Source organism: Microtus pennsylvanicus, chromosome 7 (genome assembly GCF_037038515.1).
Source record: "Microtus pennsylvanicus isolate mMicPen1 chromosome 7, mMicPen1.hap1, whole genome shotgun sequence".
In the NCBI taxonomy this organism is placed as follows: Eukaryota; Metazoa; Chordata; class Mammalia; order Rodentia; family Cricetidae; genus Microtus; species Microtus pennsylvanicus.
The window spans coordinates 81,213,822-81,232,010 of record NC_134585.1 but is presented as its reverse complement, the minus strand read 5'-3'; the positions used below and the strand labels follow the sequence as shown (position 1 = coordinate 81,232,010).

General features: G+C 47.8%; 1 protein-coding gene across 1 annotated transcript in view; it reads left to right on the top strand.

The window, feature by feature from the left end:
* The window catches only part of Tspan5 (tetraspanin 5), a 167,899-nt gene extending 164,557 nt beyond the window's left edge, over positions 1 to 3,342 (top strand). Inside the window, exon 8 of the mRNA XM_075981239.1 lies at positions 1,416 to 3,342. Within this exon, the coding sequence (XP_075837354.1) occupies positions 1,416 to 1,481 (66 nt within the window). The 3' untranslated portion in view covers positions 1,482 to 3,342. The remainder of the gene's footprint in view (positions 1 to 1,415) is intronic.
* Positions 3,343 to 18,189: the final 14,847 nt, after the last annotated feature.

Sequence of the window (18,189 nt, the reverse complement as noted above, 5' to 3'; positions counted from 1 at the left end):
TCACCATCCCCACCTGTGCCCCTCTATCAGAACGATCACCCACCCAGTCAGCCTGGAGTTCTGCCTCCTATGTTTCCTGCCTCCCCCTGTGGCCTTGTTGATAGGGTTTGACACTCTCAGGAGGAGAGGGAGGACGAGACTGAGGAACTTAGCACATCACAGACACAGTGAAGTGGTGGGGCCTTCCTTCAGAAGGTCACACACCTGACCTCAGCAGGGAGAGCTGGGCAGGTGCAGCAGGCGGTGCATGGATCAGACAGGCTGGTCACCAACAAAACTGTTGCCTTCGTGTGTGGCTTCATTGAGGTTCATTACCCGAAAGGCAGGTGAAATCCATAGAAGGATTGGGAGGCCTCGTGACCCAGTCGAGCTTCAGACTTTCCCATATACACGTGCCATTTCTCTGGTCACAAAGGCAGGGCGTACATGTTGAGGCCACCTCAACTTTCTGTATGTTGTATCGAGACGTTCACTTAAGTTCTTTAGCTTGTGTCCTATAAAGAAAATTAGTTGGGTCATGAGGTTTTACAGCACTGTAATCAATACCTTGTAGAGGAAAGAAAGAGAGGTTTGGTCTCAGGGTTGAGAGGCTAGTGCCCAGCATGGTGAGGAAGGCATAGCGGCCAAAACATCTTAGAGACAGAGAACACCTTCGTCACTGTCCTTAGCATCCCACTTCTGGTTGCTAAGCTACAGTCTCAATGTCCTAGAACCTCCCAAAACAGTGCCACTAGCTGGGAACTGAGTATTCAAACCCATGAGATTGTGCGGACTTCACATTCGGACAGTACCAGTGGATGAGCGTGGAGAACATTTCGTTCCATGGAAAAGGTCACAGGCACCACGTCCTTACTATCTGATGCCATTTTCATGAGAAGTCCAGAACAGGCAAAGCCATAGAGAGAGAAAGTAGATGAGCACTGTCTAGGCCACGGGGAGGGTTAGAAATGGCTTCTCTCTGTACAGGGTCAGCTTGAGGGCAATGAACATCTTCTGCATTTAGTATTAAAGAGCTAACGTCATGCTAAAATTATGGATTTTATAGAACATTAATTGCATCTCAGTTTTTCTTGTCTCTCTCCCCACCCTCTTTTTCAGCCGATGGTCTCATGCCTCCCAGGCTGGCCTCAAACTTGCTACGTAGCTGAGGATGACTTCCGATGTGTCTGCCTCTGCCTTCTCAAGATCCAGGATTATAGATACATACAACCTGTTTTTCTGTGGTGCTGGAGATAGAATCCAGGTTTTATGTATGCTAGGCAAGCTCTCTATAGACTGATTGAGCTACATCTCCATCCCCTGTTTATCACTTTTAAGAATCAGATTATCAGATGCGGGGGGCAGACTCATTGGCCAAGGAAAAGCCGAAAGTGTTTTAATTCTGCCGTCTAACTCGGTTTTCTTCCCTCTTCTAGATTTTTGGGATATGCCTGGCACAGAATTTAGTGAGTGACATTGAAGCTGTCAGAGCTAGCTGGTAAAAAACCCTGTGACCACTGCTGTAAGACACTGGACTGACCCCCCCTCGCTGACCCTCCTGCGCTGACCGATGGCGGACTGCAGGGACCTGATCGCGGGTCCACAGTCCCACCTCATGGAGCTGCCAAGAACTTACTTCCTGTCGGGGGTAAAGCTGGGGAATGCCGTTCAAAGACGGGCCTTTTCAAAAGAAAACCAGAACAGCGGGAAAGCTGCTGATGGATGCTACCCGGAAGGGAAAGCGGGGAGGTCGGGCACTGCATGTACTTGAATTTGTGGAGAATACAGTGCTGTCCACATCTTGGCTAAAACTTAAGCCCTTACCCCCCAGGGCTAAGTGTTTTGAAATCTCTCCATGTTCTCAGAACCTGTTGCGACTGTCCTCTGTGATGGGATTTTTGAGATGGGTGGAACGGGTCCCGTCCAGGGTGCACCTTAAGAAAGCCTGGTGTTTGGAGTAGCCAGTTAGGGTAGCAGAGATTGCGGTTCACGTTTCCACAGGACTGATCTTTCCTCTGAGCGGCCAGCCTGAGCTTTATCCGTGACCTCCAAGGAGAAAACGAGGCTACTGAGAGGCACTAATTGAGCGCTCCTGTCCCCCACCTTAACCAACTAGTGTTCGGGTTCTTCGGATATTCCGGAATACTCTGGGCTCGTTTTTTGTGTTTTGTTTCTTTTTTCTTTTTTTTTAATCGGTTATTATTTTGGCTCTTTCTGTCTCCCAAGGCAAAGGCTATGATACAGTCCTGTGTAATGTTTTCCTATTCAGCTTCAAGAGTAAGTTTTTGTATAATCCTCCCCCGCATGTGCTGTGACCCTGAACCCATCATGTCCTTTTCCAGGAGACACCTGAGAGCACTCGTCAGTGTTTATGTCAGAGGTCCCCAGCCTTGGGTGGTTGTGGCATGTTGTCCAAGCCATGCGTTCTATGCCTCATGGGCTCCCTGTCTCTTCCAGCTTCCAGCTCAGCTTTTGTACACTCCCCGTCTTCCTCACTAAGGCTCCGTTCCAAAGCAGGGCTGACACAGTCAAAACGCATCTGACGAGGGTCTTCTTGCAATTTTAGTTTTGCCATATATTTAAGAAAACAGAAACAAAATCAAACCTAGTCTAGTGCATGGCCAGATCTCTGTCCCCATGAGGTGACCTCAGGGTAGTAACAAAGCACAAATACTTGAGGGGCCGCACTGAGGCCCAGCCAGGGTTCTGTGACGCTGGGCAGAAAACCACCTTCAGGTCCTGCTTCTGCCTCGTGCCCGCTGGGAGGGTGGATTTGGGCTTCAGATTTTTACCCAGCTTGTGGTATTCCCTGGGTGTTGCTGTCGTGGGGAGCAGGTTTGAGATGGTGGGTTGCCGGGAAGGCTACAGCCTGTGAGAACAGCTCCACTTTCGCCAGCCACCTTTCTGAGTTAGCAGGTTAGCACGGTTTTCCACTCCCATGGCACTGCATCGCCGTGGCTGGCGGACAGTCTGCTCCACGGGAGGATGGGTACCGCTTTCCAGTCCCATCTCCGCAGTTTGGGTGTGTGTGGCCCTGCATGTGTGTATCTGTGTCCGTTGTAGGTAGAGATAGTCATTCCATACGTGGACGTGAGGTTACATGACTCCGCCCCTGTCCATGCCGTCATTTGTGATGTCTTTCTCGGATCGGCACTTCTGTCTCCTTTATTACCTCATTCTCCAGTGAACTGCATCTGGCCAGTTGATTCCGAATCAGGCAAGATTTCCCCCACCCTGTGGCATACCCACCAGTGAAAGCCAAGTCACAAGCCCAAGTGAGTTTTAAATTTTAATCGCCTTTATTTTTTACACTCGAGAGTGATTGTAATAAAAGCTGTCATTAATAAACTTGGTTCTACCTGACATGGGATTATGTTGTTTCTTTATGAATACTTCCCAGATGCTACCGTGAAGCATTCTGGGATGACTGGTTAAAACACAAAAGGCTTGTGCCAGGGGTGTAGCTCATTCCTCATGTGCCTGAAACTTTGGGTTCAAGCCCATGTCCCAACAGCTGCCACCACCCCCAGAGTCCCTCAGAAGGGAGGTCGGAACAGGGATCGAGGACTCCCACTGCTGAGTTCCTGTGGTGCTGATGAAATCACAGGTTGATTTTGAGAAACACCCGTCAGTCCTGAGTGGGAGGGGAAAGTTGTGGTTGTGGGGGCTGAGTCTGTCTGGGTTGCTAAACGTAGACAGACAGAGCATCCTGTAAGTAGGTGTTCTCTGTCCCAGAGTTGTCTCCTGCTTGTTACAGACGCCTTAGGGACCTTGTAAAACGCAGATCTCAAACCTTGACCCTGTCATTCTGGGCTGTGTATTTAATGCACCGTGGGCCTAGGTAAAAGTTACAGTTTTTAATAAGAAAGAACTTGCTAGTAGTCCCTTGAAACTATCATCTTACCCTGTTGGAAAACACCACCTTGCGTGTATTTCGATTGTGAATTATTACTGGAAAATAGTCTTGTGAACAGATGGAAACAAAACCTTCCATTTCACGTACTGCTCTAAGACCGGACAGAACGATGTGTCCCCAGATGTGAGAAACACAGTGCCTTGCCTCCCTGGATATAGGAAACAAAAACATTTTGATTTTGAAAAACCTGTTCGTGACCTAGGATGGACAGGTCTGTTGATGTCCCTTACTAGCTGATGTTATGGGGCCCGGTCATTCCCTCCATGCTTTGGCAGCAGAGGAAAAAGCGCTTGAAACTAGCAGAAGTGTCTTCCTTGATCTAAGTAGACACTAGACTTTAGGGGACTATTACCGCTTCTTTTACTTCTATTGTTTACTGGGTCTCACAAAGATCACCTCTGTAATGTAAAAAATGTACGATTCATGAAAAGAACAGTAAAAACTAGAATGCATCAGCGACTTCTCCAACTCCCGTTTCTTTCGCCAGGGTCTAGCCCCTTGGCATGTCTTTGGGCTCCCTTGCTGCCCCAGGTCCCAGGCTTCTCCCCTCCAGGAGACTCTTAGAAGGGACTCGGTCCAAGCTTTTGCTTCTTTGGATCACTAGGGGCCGGTGTTTGTGTGGGCAGGAATGGAATCGTTTTGCGGTGTGTGGCTCTCCCAAGCGCCTGTTTCCGGCTCTCTTGGAGAAGAGCCCTGGGAAGTGGGTGGGATGAACAATGAGGGTCAGAGCCCAGTGACCTGGCAGGCCTGCGCCAGAAAGCCTTGCCATTTACACATTGTTGCTTGCTCCTTCCCTTGGGAAATCTGTGCAGACCTCCAAGGAAGGACTGGGCGCCTGTCCATAAACGCTGGCCGCTGTGGCCAGTGCCACAGGGCCGGGGACAATGACAATGAGGTACTGCCCACACTCAACAAGTGGAAACCAAATGTACAGCAAGAACAAGCAGGGTTGAGTTATAACTTGGTGGAATCATTTGACTAGGGGCCCAGGAAGTGGGGAAGAGAAACTAAACTCTAAAGCTACCAAAGCCACCTCCCTGTTTATTTGTTTGAGAGACTTGCTATAAAGGTAGAGTCTATCGTACTATGGTTTTTAGGACATTCTTGGTTTGAGAAATTAACTATGGCTTTCCTCTGGAGGCTCATCGCTCCCTTGTAAACTTGCCAGAAAGTTGTCCTGTCCCCTCCCGGTTAGCCTGAGCTAGACCTCCTGGTCTTACACCACCCACTTCGAGGAATGAGAGATAAAGCCATTGTCAAGAAGAGCAGGCGAAAGCCTGGTTTTACACGGTGGGTACGGATTCCAGAAAGAACCAGTGCCCAGCAAGACAAGCTGCCCACGTGGTTGTCACCTCCCTGAACCTGCACACTGATTAGAACAGAAAAGTTTTAGTGGCCTGCCCTCTAGTGTCAGCCAAGGAGAACTGCAGCCGCCTGGAGTTGGCGAGGGAGGCTCCTATGCAAGCTCCATTCCAGGATTGGGAAACAAGAAACGGTGTGGGGCTGATGGCAGGTGCTTAGGGAAGATAGGGCCGTTTCTTCATGCTCCGGAAACCTGGGGCTCATTCTGGGAGCCTAGGGAAGGGAGTATTTTTGTTCCCATCAGTACTTACGCACTGATCTTGCCACCTTGCTGCAGCAGGCTTGTGCAGGCCTGGTGGAAACTGGCTGTGCCTCCTGTGCAGGCAGATGCTGCTTCTAGAAGCCAGTGCTTGCTGTCACCACGCATTTACCTCCCACTCTGGAGGTGCTATGTCTTCCAGACACGTGCTATCCTGGTGGAAGGTGGCACAGGCTGCGCCCTCTCTCCCAGGGCACAAACCTCCACTTAAGGGTTTTGTGGGGGTTGAGATCCCAGGTCCTAAGCTGCACCTCAGTTCTTCAACATAAACTATCCAGAACAAAGAAGCAGACTTTGCTGAACTTTCCTCTAAAAACATCACTTGAGGGCCTGGTGGAGTTGGCTTTGATTTGAGGATTTCTTACTTTTTTGTTGTTTTGGTTTTGGTTTCTTATTTTAAGAAGATCTTGTTAAGTAGCCCCAGTCAGCCTGGTGCTTCAGTTCTGTATCTGTCTCCCTTCAAACTTGCAGCAATCCCCCTGCATCAGTCTTCCAAGAGGTGTGATGACAAACTTTGTACCACCTGACTACAACCTTGATTTGAGAGAACGTGGAAACCATGCTCACGTGCTAGGAGTTTGTCGCAAGCTAAATGGTGTCTTCCAGTATTTCATACCCTGATAGTCTAACAAAACCTCAGACACTGGCCTGCAGAGTGTAAAGAATTCTCCACGAAAAAGGGCAGATTCAGGTAGTATGTCCCTAATCCGAGGAACACTGAGCTTGACAGCAGCTACCAGAAACTGGGAGGCACATATAGTTCTAGCCTCTCGAACTCTGAGGGAACACATGGTTGGTTGAAGCTGTCCTGTTGGTGTGTTTTTTTCCGATGGGGTCAGGCAGAGCTCGGTGCCTGTTGCTTTTTGCCTTGAAGGGGCCTGCTGCAAGCTAAGTGTTCTCCCTGGCAGGCCCACGTCCCCACAAGGTTCTCATCTGTTGATTGGAGGCAGCTGAACCCTGTATGCGCATGATCTCTGGCCTATGCTCTTGTAAAAATCTTGCTGCTTTCTGGTTTTGTTAAGATAGGGCCTCAGTATATACATGGGGCTAGCCTTAGGCTTGTGTTAATTCAGGCTGCTATAAATTCATTCTTCCTGCTTCAGCCTCCCAAGCACTGTAATTCCCGGTATTCACCACTATGCCCGGCTAATCTTGCCACCTTTCGTGTACTTTAAATAAAGAATATGTTATTATATTTAAGATTATGGTGGTGCATTCTGTATTTATTTGAAGCAAATTCTCTTAAATACCATCTCCTACAATGTTTGAAATCACATAAATAAAATAGAAATAAAATGATCTGCGCCTTTTGTAGTCCCTCATGTTACTAAAACGCCACGGTGGTTCACTAATTGTCACTTGCAAGTAGCTGCGGGGCTGAACGGCTCATCTGCCCCTTGAACCAACAGCGCACAGTTGGGCAAGTATACTCTGTTCCAGGCACCACCACAAACTCTCAGCTAAGTGTCTGAGGTGTAAACCACAGTGGAATCCCCACAGACTGAGGATCTCCACTTGTTCAGAGCTAAACTGCCATTTTTCCAGGGAAGACTGGAGTCTTCACTATGTGGCTATGGTTTGCAGATGCCAGGCAGTAAGGTCAGGTGTGGCGCACGGAGGGCTCGTGGGCACTCAGCGAAGGAAGGGAAAGCTGTAGAACCAATGGGCTGGTGGCAGCGATTCCATCTACGGTAAAGATAGCTTGAGAAGTCGAGCTTCCGGTCCAGCATGGCAGCGAAGGAACCAACTGCGTTACGGGAATGTTTTAACAACAATTGGGAAAACTGGCTAGGATTGCCTATCACAGAGTGTGGTTAAAGGCAAAAATAGTATCAGACTCAACCCCCATTCCACTCAGGTTGTCACCAGGCTTACTTAACACAGCTGTGAGCCAAGTGGGCTCCTGGCTCTGCAGGGTCGGGGCAAGCTCTCTCTAGTCTTGGAGGACATGAGGGAAGCCAGCTGCTGCGGCTTGGATGACTATATCCTTGAAATTTTCCTGGATTGGATAAAAGTGATTCCAGGTTTGAGCGATGGCTCAGTGTTGAGGAGCGCTTGCTGCTCTGGCGGAGGACTGGAGTTCGATTCCAAGCATGGCGGGTGCGTCACAGCCATCCGTAACTCTAACTCCAGTTCCTGGGAATCTGACCCGTTCTGACCTCTGCAGACGTCAGACATGGACCCAAGACACATAGATGCACGATGCACAGGCAGGTAGAAGGCTCATAAAACAACGTAAAGAAGAAAAGCAGCTCTAGAGAAACAATAGCAGGGGGAGGGGCTTCGGGTGATTGGTGCACGAGGACTCCGTGGTCTTGACGGGGCTGAGCGCCCATATAAAGGAAGCCCGGCGGTATTTGGTCCTCCCTTCCAGCAAGTGCAGAGGACTAGGATGTGCTGTGAGAACTGAGTCTTCACCAGACACTGGAACTTCAATTCAAAACGTCACTTGCACCCTGACCTTGGCTTGCGCTGCCTCCAGCTGCCTCCAGAACGGTAAATAATACTCTTTTGTTGTCACCATGTGGTTGCTGGGAGTTGAACTCAGGACCTTTGGAAGAGCAGGCAATGCTCTTAACCGCTGAGCCATCTCTCCAGCACCCACTCTTTTGTTGTCTATAAAATACCTGGCCTACAGTACTTATTTTAGTACCACAGTGGACTGAGCCACCGCACTCCCCTACTTTCTCTGTCCCGCTAAAATTCCTGGGGCCCAGAAACTGGCAGGGAAGTTACCAAGTTGTGGGTGCTGGGGACGGCTGGGGAACACAAGCTTCAAAGCAGTGGTGATTGGAGGCTTCAATTTTATCTTTTTCAAGGTTGCAACCAATATGTTAAAGCGCCATTTTCTGGGTGTGTGGTAGAGCCAGCTGGGAACACTAAAGCCCTGGCTGCCCTCCCAGGCATCTTTCTGAGCTCCCAGGTGGAGGCAATAACGCTGCCAGGGCTTTCCCACCTGCTCTGCGGAGAGATCTGCAGGTTCTGAGCGCAGGTTCTGACTCAGCAGTTCTTTTTTTATTATTATTGATTTTTATTGAGCTCTACATTTTTCTCTGCTCCCCTCCCTGTCTCTCCCCTTCCCTTCAACCCTCTCCCAAGGTCCCAATGCTCCCAATTTTCTCCGGAGATCTTGTCTTTTTCTACTTCCCATGAAGATTAGATCCATGTATGTCTCTCTTAGGGTCCTCATTGTTGTCTAGGTTCTCTGGGGTTGTGATTTGTAGGCTGGTTTTCTTTGCTTTATGTTTAAAAACCACTTATGAGTGAGTACATATGATAATTGTTTTTTGTGGTCTGGGTTACCTCACTCAAAATGATGTTTTCTAGCTCCACCCATTTGCCTGCAAAATTCAAAATGTTGTTATTTTTTTCTACTGTGTAGTATTCCATTGTGTAAATGTACCAAATTTCCTTATTCATTCATCAGTCTAAGGGCATTTAGGTTGTTTCCAGGTTCTGGCTATGACAATGCTGTGAACACAATTGAGCATCCTTTGGATATAGACCCATAAGTGGTTTTACCGGGTCTTAAGGAAGGTTGTTTCCTAATTTTCTGAGAAATGGCCACACTGACATCCAAAGGGGCTGCAGTTCTTGAATGGGGCTGGAGAGTCACGGTTCTAGCAAGCTCCAAGCCAATCTGGTGCTGTGGGATATAGACAACCCCGGTTTGTTCTCACTGGGAGCTGGGATGGACTGGCGCAGGTCCAGGCATTGAGGGAGTAGTTGAGTGGCAGAATATGTCCCTCACATGCACAGGGCTTGGCTCAATCTACAGCACTGAACGAAGATGAGAGCACCTTATTGTTGGTCATTTCTGCCCATGTCTTCTAATTACTATGCTGAAATTGGATTGCAAAAGTAAAACAATCCCGATGCAGAAAACCAAAATAGTAAGTGTTTAGCATCTAGAGCTGAATGCTTATAATACTATATGTTTGTAATAAGAATTCTGTCTTAAATGGTACAGTAAGAGGCAGTGTGGCTGTGCCTGCCTGTAGTTTCAGCACTTCAAAAGCAAGATCAACGCAAACTCAAGGTTACCTGTGAGACTCTGTGTCACCAAACGAGAGGAGGTGCAAACACATCTTTAAATGTTGTGTTTTTCGCTAAATCTGGATTTCACCCTTCATTGCAATGAGTAGTTTAAATAGTAATAGTATTTTGGGCTGCATGGTATTCAAATAGATTGTGTTCTCAAAATTCTGTCCATGAATGGACTTTTTGCAATTCTTAATGTGCAAGAGTCCCTGGGTTTGAATCCATCTTCTAATCCGAAACTGTTATGTCTCCTCTTTGCTGTTACTCGTTCTGTGAACATGGAGGCCTTTAGGGAGGGTGTAACATGGTCAGGTCTAGTCTCGGGGTGACGGGAGGGGTGCACTTGCATTTTCACTGTTCTTACTAGTTCTTCCTTTAGATTTCTAACACGATATTCACAGGGACTGCACACAAACAGGGGCTTTTCAGGGTGCTCAGCCTTCTTTAAAGGAGTTAGGTGAGCCCAAAGTCGGAGACATTTGAGAGGCAATGCGGATTAGCTATCACTTAGCAGACCCCTGTCCACCAGCTGTTACAGATGTGGGCTCTGCACAACAGAATGCAGCGGCTGGGACCTTTGTTCCATTTCCTACACTTTGCACGTGGCTCTAGATAGATTCTGATACTGGAATAATTGAATAAAATTATTAAAAGTAGATACCTACTTTTATGTACACCTACCGATTTATGATGAAATAATTTATGATTTAGGATAGGTATACTTTTATGTGTACCCACTGATTTATGATGTTTATCATAAACTAATTTTCTGATACCTACTGATACAAATCAAAACAACACAATATGCAAAGTTTTAAAGTAAAAAGTAACTTAAATGTTTTATCTTTTGTTTGTGTGTGTGATGCCACACCCATGGAGGTCAGGAAGCAGCCTTTGGGAATTGGTTCTTTCTTTTACCAAGTAGGTTCTAGGGATCAAACTTTGTCACGCTGGGTGGCAAATGTCTTTACCCACTGAATCATCTTGATAGCTCCAAAATTAGATTTTTTAAGTATGTGTGTGTGTGAGTGAGTGTGTGTGTGTGAGTGTGTGTGAGTGTGTGTGAGTGTGTGTGTGTGTGTGTGAGTGTGTGTGAGTGTGTGTGAGTGTGTGTGTGTGTGTGTGAGAAAGAGAGAGAGAGAGAGAGAGAGAGAGAGAGAGAGAGAGAGAGAGAGAGAGAGAGAGAGAGAGAGAGAGCAGTGTCTGTGGAGGCCGGTGGATCTTCTGGAGCTGTAGTTAGAGATTGCCGTGGGAACCGAACTAAGGTCCTTTGGAAGAGCAATACATGTTCTTAACCACTGAACCATTTCTGTCCTTCCCCCGTGTAATTTTTACGGCTTTGTACTTAAAAGGGGACAGCTATGAATGTCACTCAGCAGTTGGGTGTGTATGTAGAATGTACAAGGCTCTGGACATCAACTTGAAGCATTGTGAAAAGAATTTAAGGGAAAACCATTTTAATGTATTTAGCACACACAATATTAGTAGTATTGCTTTCATCCTGATGGAGCATTATCTGCTGTGTGATAGGCACGGTGGTCCCTGGGAATCTCTGAGGGACTGGCGCTTGCCCCTCAACTCGTACCCGAGTCTGTTGATGTTCAAGTTTTTAACAAAGCAGTATAATGTCGGTATTTAACCTAGACACACCTTTTCATAAGTAATCTCTCAATTACTTGTCACCCACAACACAGTGTAAATATTATGCACATGGTTAGATTGTATTCTTTGGGGAGTAATGAAAGAAAGGGTCTACTTGTTCACTACGGATGTAATTTTGTGTATGAGCTTCCAGGGCTTGCTTGGTTGAATCAGCAGAGATGGAGCCCTGCCCTCCCAACACACATTCATATTCTCTCTCGCCCTCTCCCTGTCAATTTTGTACACAGATATGTGTGCCCGCACACACAAACACACACCACCTCATTGCTCTCCCCAATGACTTGGTTAGGATGTGAGGAAATAAGAAAATAACCAAAACACTAGGCGTGGTGACCTGCGACAGTACTCCCAACCCTGGGAGGTGGGGCTGGGAAGTTCAGGAGTTCAAGGTCATCTTTGGCTGTAGAGCAACTGCAAGGACAGTGTGAGACTCTCACTCCCTCATACAAGAAAATGACTCTTAAGAGTATATTATGTCTTCTTAGTAAAGAATAACTGGGGCTCTGATTTCAAGTTCCAATTAAGTTTCTGCTGTTTTCTTGAGTAACTGCTAATGCCAACTCTCAACGTACATCTTTTGAACCTCATGTACTTTGAACCCCATGTACGTCAAAATCCTACTAATTTCTAGGATATGAGAAGGAGGTCCGGGAAAGCACTCAATAAGAGTGGGTTGAACAGGGCTTCCTCCTGCTTCTGTGCTGCAGAGGGAGCCTTCAATGTGTTCATTTCACTATTGCCTGTCACGGCCAGACCACTTTCTGTCTGCTCCCTGGGGGCCTGCCCTCAGAAGGTGTGGCAGTGATAGTGCAGACCTTATCAGAAGGTGAGGCCTCTGCAAAGAGAGGTCAAATGTTCTTACTCTAAATCCTGTTCGCGCTTCAGCCTATCCCGAAGAGCTTTCTCAGGGAATCTGCCCCCCCCCCACACACACCTTTTTTAAAGACTCCATCACTTTCAACTGAATAGCAATAGCATCTTTTCTGTTAGAATGAAACTGTAGGTCATCGTCCCAGAGAGGACCATGACCCATCTTCACATACCCCACCACTGCGGCTAGAAAGCTAAGTCTGCTCAGACATCAGAACCTCTCAGGATTCCTGTGGAGCCTGGAGCTCTTGCTGCTGGCAAAGGTTGTACTCCTCGTCAGGGCCTAGGCTGCCTCTTCAGCTTGCTGTGTGTAATGTAAGCATACGGTCCCCAGCCTCCCTGTGTGTTGCTGTCCCTGGCTTGAAAAGTCAGGTCCCCTGTCTTGGAAGCCGCTGTCTTATGCATATCCATCCTTACTATCTGGGATTCGTGTGAGTCTGTTCTGCCCATCAACACAACAGGGTTCTGTCAATCTAACCTGAACCCTACCTCCTGCAGCACAGCAGTTCCAAGGAGAAGCTGGTTGAGATATCCATTAAGCCTGGAGAAACTCAGATTTTATTAGGAAAATGATCCTGAGTTTTCACTCATAGATACCTCTCCCAATTTGGTGTTTAAATGGGGCTAGAGGCGTGGCGGGAGCCAGAGATGTTCCACTGCCCAGGTTGCTTAGATTGTGTCTGTGTTAAGACATCAGGCTTGGGTTACTCTAGGTACAATTTACAGTTACTGGGATTGTATTAGCATTCTAAAAACCCATTTAGAGGCAACTGGGAACAGTTTCTTGCTTCAGAATAAAAGCCCATGCTTTAGGAGAACACAGGCTCACTACACAAAACCAAATTACCCTGATGCTGTCTTGCTATTCAGTCAACCCAGCTGCTCTCACAGAGTATCATAGACTCAGTGACCTGATCACCACACAGATTTCTCATGGCTTTGGAAGCCAGGAAGTTCAGGTCAGGGTGCCAGCAAGGGTGGATTCTTTTTGAGGCCTCCGTTCCTAGACAGACTCTTGGAGAATGGGAGGAGATTGTTGCCTCCTCTGGTTTTTATAAGAACACTCAGGCCATTTTGGGGGTCAACACTCATGACCCAGACCTAATTACCCATCAATGGTCATCAAAATGCTACCACCGTAGAGATTACGACTTCCATGCATGAATTGGGGGGAGTAGGGACGGGGGGGCAGCGGCTTTCCATCTACAGCACTAGAACGTGTGTGAACTGACTCAGTGAGAAGACACCCAAGAGCTTGGTGTTTCCAGAGCTTGCCTATCCAAGGGTGAAACAAGGCCCTGCCCCCCTGGATTACACCCCTACAGATCCTCTGCGCAGCTCTGGTGGGCTGCCTATGACAGCCAATGATAGTCATGCCTTTCATCCCTAGTTCTCTCAGGATTGTCCCTACCATCTCCTTCCCCGGCATTCCACACCAGTCTTCTCTGCAGTGTGCCCTGCCAGTCCCTGTCTGTGTTAAGCATTGAGGATTGAGAAGCAGCTGGGATCCTACCCTGCTGCCAGCCTGCAAGTCAGAAGTCAGCAGACCTCACTCTCAGATGGTAAGAGAAGGCACGCGATTCCTGGGCTAGAATGCCCTGGCGCCACGGGAGATGTGTTTGGTGTTTTTGGAATCCTTTCCCCCGAGGCCCACTGGGAACAGTGGTCCAGGTGGGTGTTATAGACACACAGCTGAGCACCATGAGCCTAGGAAGCCCAGTACTATGAAAGAGTCTACAATCAATCAGGCCCAGTTTTGCCCAGGGGAGACTGTTATTTGCCTCTACATTAAAAAAAAAAAAAGCAAAACAACAACAAAAAGAACGGCTCTTGGTCCCAGGGAGAGGCTGGATCTCTTATACAGGGCTGCTTGCTGTCTAATTGGCCTTGAAAAGAACTTCAAACAAAAGCATTTCTGTCTTTTCACAGAAATCCAGAAACACAAGACAGTCAAGAAGAATCGTCTCCCGGATGAGATACATCCCTCCCACCTGCCTCCCCATTAGGAATAATTCACAAAAGAAACAAAGCAATCTTCTATTCAGAACCCTTGGCTTTGCCCCTCCTACTAAACAAAGCATTAAGACATCTAAGGTCCCATCTATGTTTTCCAAGTCCAGCCTTTTGCTTTCATTTCCCCCATCTCGTGTAGATGCTAAGAGTCCAGGGTTATCTTCAGTCATAACATGTTACTGTCTCTGCCTCTACCAACAGTTGGACTTAAAGGTTCCCTTCTCCTCCTATAGTAAACACTCCGTGACTCTCCAATGTCAGGTCAGAAAGGTGGGCGTGTGGTTTTCTGCCCTTGGGAGTGGAATCTGGGAGTTCTTGGTTCTATGGCTGTGACTATCATCAAGATGACCTAAAGTGATCTTGATGCGCTAATGACCAGACTTACGGCATCCTCCTCCGAGGGCAAGGTCCTACTAGGTTTATGAATGCTCCTAACATCTGGGTTCTTCCTTTCCCTGGTTCTTACTGTTTACCCCTTCACCTTCATGGTTCTTAATGTGGCAAGAAGGAAGGGTTAGTGTACTTGTGGGGCTCAGGTCACCACCCTTAAAAATGATGAGAAAGGAAAGGTGAGGCCAAAAGGGGCTGTCTCTAGCAGGAGTTTGCCCTTTCTATTTCCCTTTCTGGGAGCCATAGCATGGATTGGCAAACTGGGAAGATAGGAGTTTTCCAAGCTTGTTATAGTGTCTCCTGAACACAGCTGGGATTCTGTAGACAAGGAGGACAGAGCTGGATGCTGAGTAAATATTTGCACTACCACTACTGAGCCCAGGAGAACTGGAGAACCACCACACACAGGCTGTCCATGCATGCTTCAGTATGGCTGGGGCATAGACGGTGATGATGGTAATGATCGCTACCAAAGCACTTTCAGGCCACTCACTGAAGCCAAGTGTCTTCTCAAATAAAGCAGTGGGACAAGGAGCTTGGGCACTTTTCCTGACCTGGGTTGGTCAAGTCCAGAGGAAACCAACTACCTTTGACAACTGCCTGTGGGATTCACGCCTTCCAGCGTGCAGCCTGTGCACCCTTTGGTAGCTTGAGACTTAAAACGTGAGGTCATTTTCGAGCCCGTTAGGCCTTTCTTCCTCAGGTGCATATCCTCCTATGTGCCTGATGCCACCGGACAGTTCATCAGCAGGGTGTCCTCTTCACGGGGGCCTTGGCTAGACAAAACTTCTAGTTTGTTAGCTGTTTAATGCAAGCAGGCTTATTTTTCTGGGGCTGCCTATACAGCGGAATTGTAGGTGCTTGGGTCATCATCCTGGCGTTTTGGCTGTGGGATGAAGTCTCCCAAGGGAAGCCTCAAGAAGTGGGGAGCAGTGAGCTTGGCTTTGCGGGGTCCTGCCTCCATCAGGACCTCTCAGGCACAGTTTTTGGCAGAGGTAAGGGTTGTGAGTCAGTCAGTTTTTCTGAACTAGACACAAACTAAAGCCACTTGAGAAAATAGAAATTTAACGAAGGAATTTAGTCTATCAGGCCTATAGGCATGTCTGTGGGGTATCTTCTTGATTAATGTTTGATGTGGGAGGGTCCAGCTCGCTGTGGTCCCTGATTGGGTAAGAAAGCAGGCTGAAGAAGCATGAGGAGCAAGCCAGGAGGCAACATTCCTCTGTGTCTGTGCTTCAGTTTCTGCTTCCAGATTCTTGATTGAGTTCCTGCCTTGTTTTGCCCCAGTGACGGTCTGTGACTTGGACATGTAAGATGAAATAAGCCCCTTCTCCGCCATGTGTTTAGAGTCCTGATGCCTGTCACGGCACAGGGAAATCAGGCGAGAACTGGCTGCATTCTTAACCTCATCAGAAGGGACATTGTAAATCCCTGCAGCCACTACGGGATGCCGCCAGTGTTCTGGGGGGACCCTGGTGCCAGCATCAGCTCCCTCCTGTCAGCGAGGTGGGTGGAGCCCAAGCTTGAGATGGTCCTGTCATTTCTCATTCAGTTTGCAGCTGTCGCTGGCCTTCAGACTATTTGAAGGAGAGAAAGCAGTGAAACTCTGTACAGCCATAGAAATGTCCTTGAGTCAGTTGCTCCAACTTCCTGTGCGTGTGACACGTCCCATAGTACTGCTCTTTTGTCCCTAAATCCCACTTCCTTCCTTCCTTCTGGAAATGGCATACATGTGAGATCTTCACAGGTCACCCTCACGTGAGCCTTCAGGGTTAAGGTGATGTGAGTTGAGCAAGGACTCTCATGGGTGGGACAGGCACGCCTGGCCCCCAGCAGTCCCAGAGCATCACGCTGCCCTTGAAATGCAGGCTCCTGGTTACCAGAGCTCCCCTCATGTCCCCCTGGGTTTGGGGATTGAACCCAGAGCTGTACAGGTACCGAATGTATGTCTTACTACTGAGGTGCATGCTCAGCCTCCAGCTCTCCCTCGTTTGTGTATGTGGCGCACACATGTGTGTTTGTATGTATGTGTGGGCACGTGGAGGTCACATGCTAACACGAGTTGCCTTTCTCAGTTACTGTCCACTTTCGTTTGGAAACTGGATCCCTCACAGAACCCAGAGTTCATCAGTTCTGCTAGGCTGGATGGCTGATGAGCGTTGGGGAGCCTGTCTGTCTGTCTGACCAGTGCTGGGACCACAGACGTGTGCCATAAAGCTTGTCTTTATGTGGGTGCTAGGGATCTGAAGTCAGACCCACGTGCAAGCGTGTTACCAACTGAGCAATCCCCCTACCCCTTAGATTTAATTTTAAAGAAGTCAGAGAACTGGATCTCTGTTACTTCATTCAAAATTTCAATGGCTATATTCATTTGTTTTCCTCTTAAGAAAATTCTATGTGCACCAAACAAGCAAGCCTGAAGGCCTCCATGCCATCTCTGGCTTGGGGAAGGGGAAGGGATGTCTTGGTCAGATCATGGAAGGTAGGGTACTAACTGATGATTCTTGTAAAGGAAGGGACTTGCCATCTCTGTCCCTTTTCCATGTGAGCTGTGCCTGCAGAGTGCTGATTGGGTGGAGAGGCTCAGAATGGTTGTTGAGAGGCATGGGAAGAGGGTGACGGTACCGCCGCGAGAGTCGATGACAGCGCTAAGAGGGAGTTCTGTGCCAGTGAGCTGAGCGCCAGCCCCATGGGTGGTGACAACTGTGCTCTGCTCCTCCTGGCCCTCACACTGATGTGCAGGATGGTGATAAATGGGGAGGGAGAAGGTGAGAGCAGATACCTAGAGGAGGCGCTGATGTGGGGCTCCTGGAGGTCTGGCTTTATATGGAGTAGAGAATGTGGGACTTGTTGAGTCTAGGAGGGTTCAGAACAATGGGACTGTTAAGATTAGTGGCCAAAAGTAGAGGACCTTAACAGGTCAGATTTTTATTTATTTATTTATTTATTTTTAATTAACTAATTTATTTATTTATTTTGAGGCAGGGTCTCACGGTGTAGCTCTGGCTATCTTCAAACTTACTATGTAGACCAGGCTGGCCTCAAACTCACAGAGTTCTGTGTGCCTCTGCCTCCCAAGTGGTGGGATTAAAGGTGTGTGCCACCATACCTTAGTCAGGCCAGGTGGTTTTTAAATGAGAAACCAGTAATATCTAAAAATAAAACCTAACATTTGGGGGTTGGTTTTTAAAACCCAACATAACTTAAACATCCAAATGTAAGGAAAAGGTTAGGTAACTCAGGTACTTGAAGAATACGCGGCTATATGTCACATAAATTGAAATTACAGGCAATGTTCCTGGTAGAGACAGAATAAGGGCCGTTTGTTTACCCGCTGAGAACGTCTAGCAGTGCAGCGCGTATGTAGCTGAGTGGTGAGCGGAGGGCACGGACGAATGAGCGGAATGCCAATCTTTCTATAGTTCCTTCTGCTTTATACTCTCAGAATGCATTTCTCCTAAATTGATTCTCAAATTTTCACTTCGACGTGAGCTTCATGCTCAGCTCTTTGGGTTCAGAAGACAGACAAGTGTGAGGGCAGCCAGCATGCCTTGTTGGCTCGTGCTGGTTTTAGTGACTGTGTATGTATTGATAAAACAACAACCAGAACTACTTATTACCTGAGCAGAGCCGCCTTTGCCAGAGGGCTAATATGGCATGTGGGTGAAACCCAGTGTTTAAATTTTTCCCCAGATTA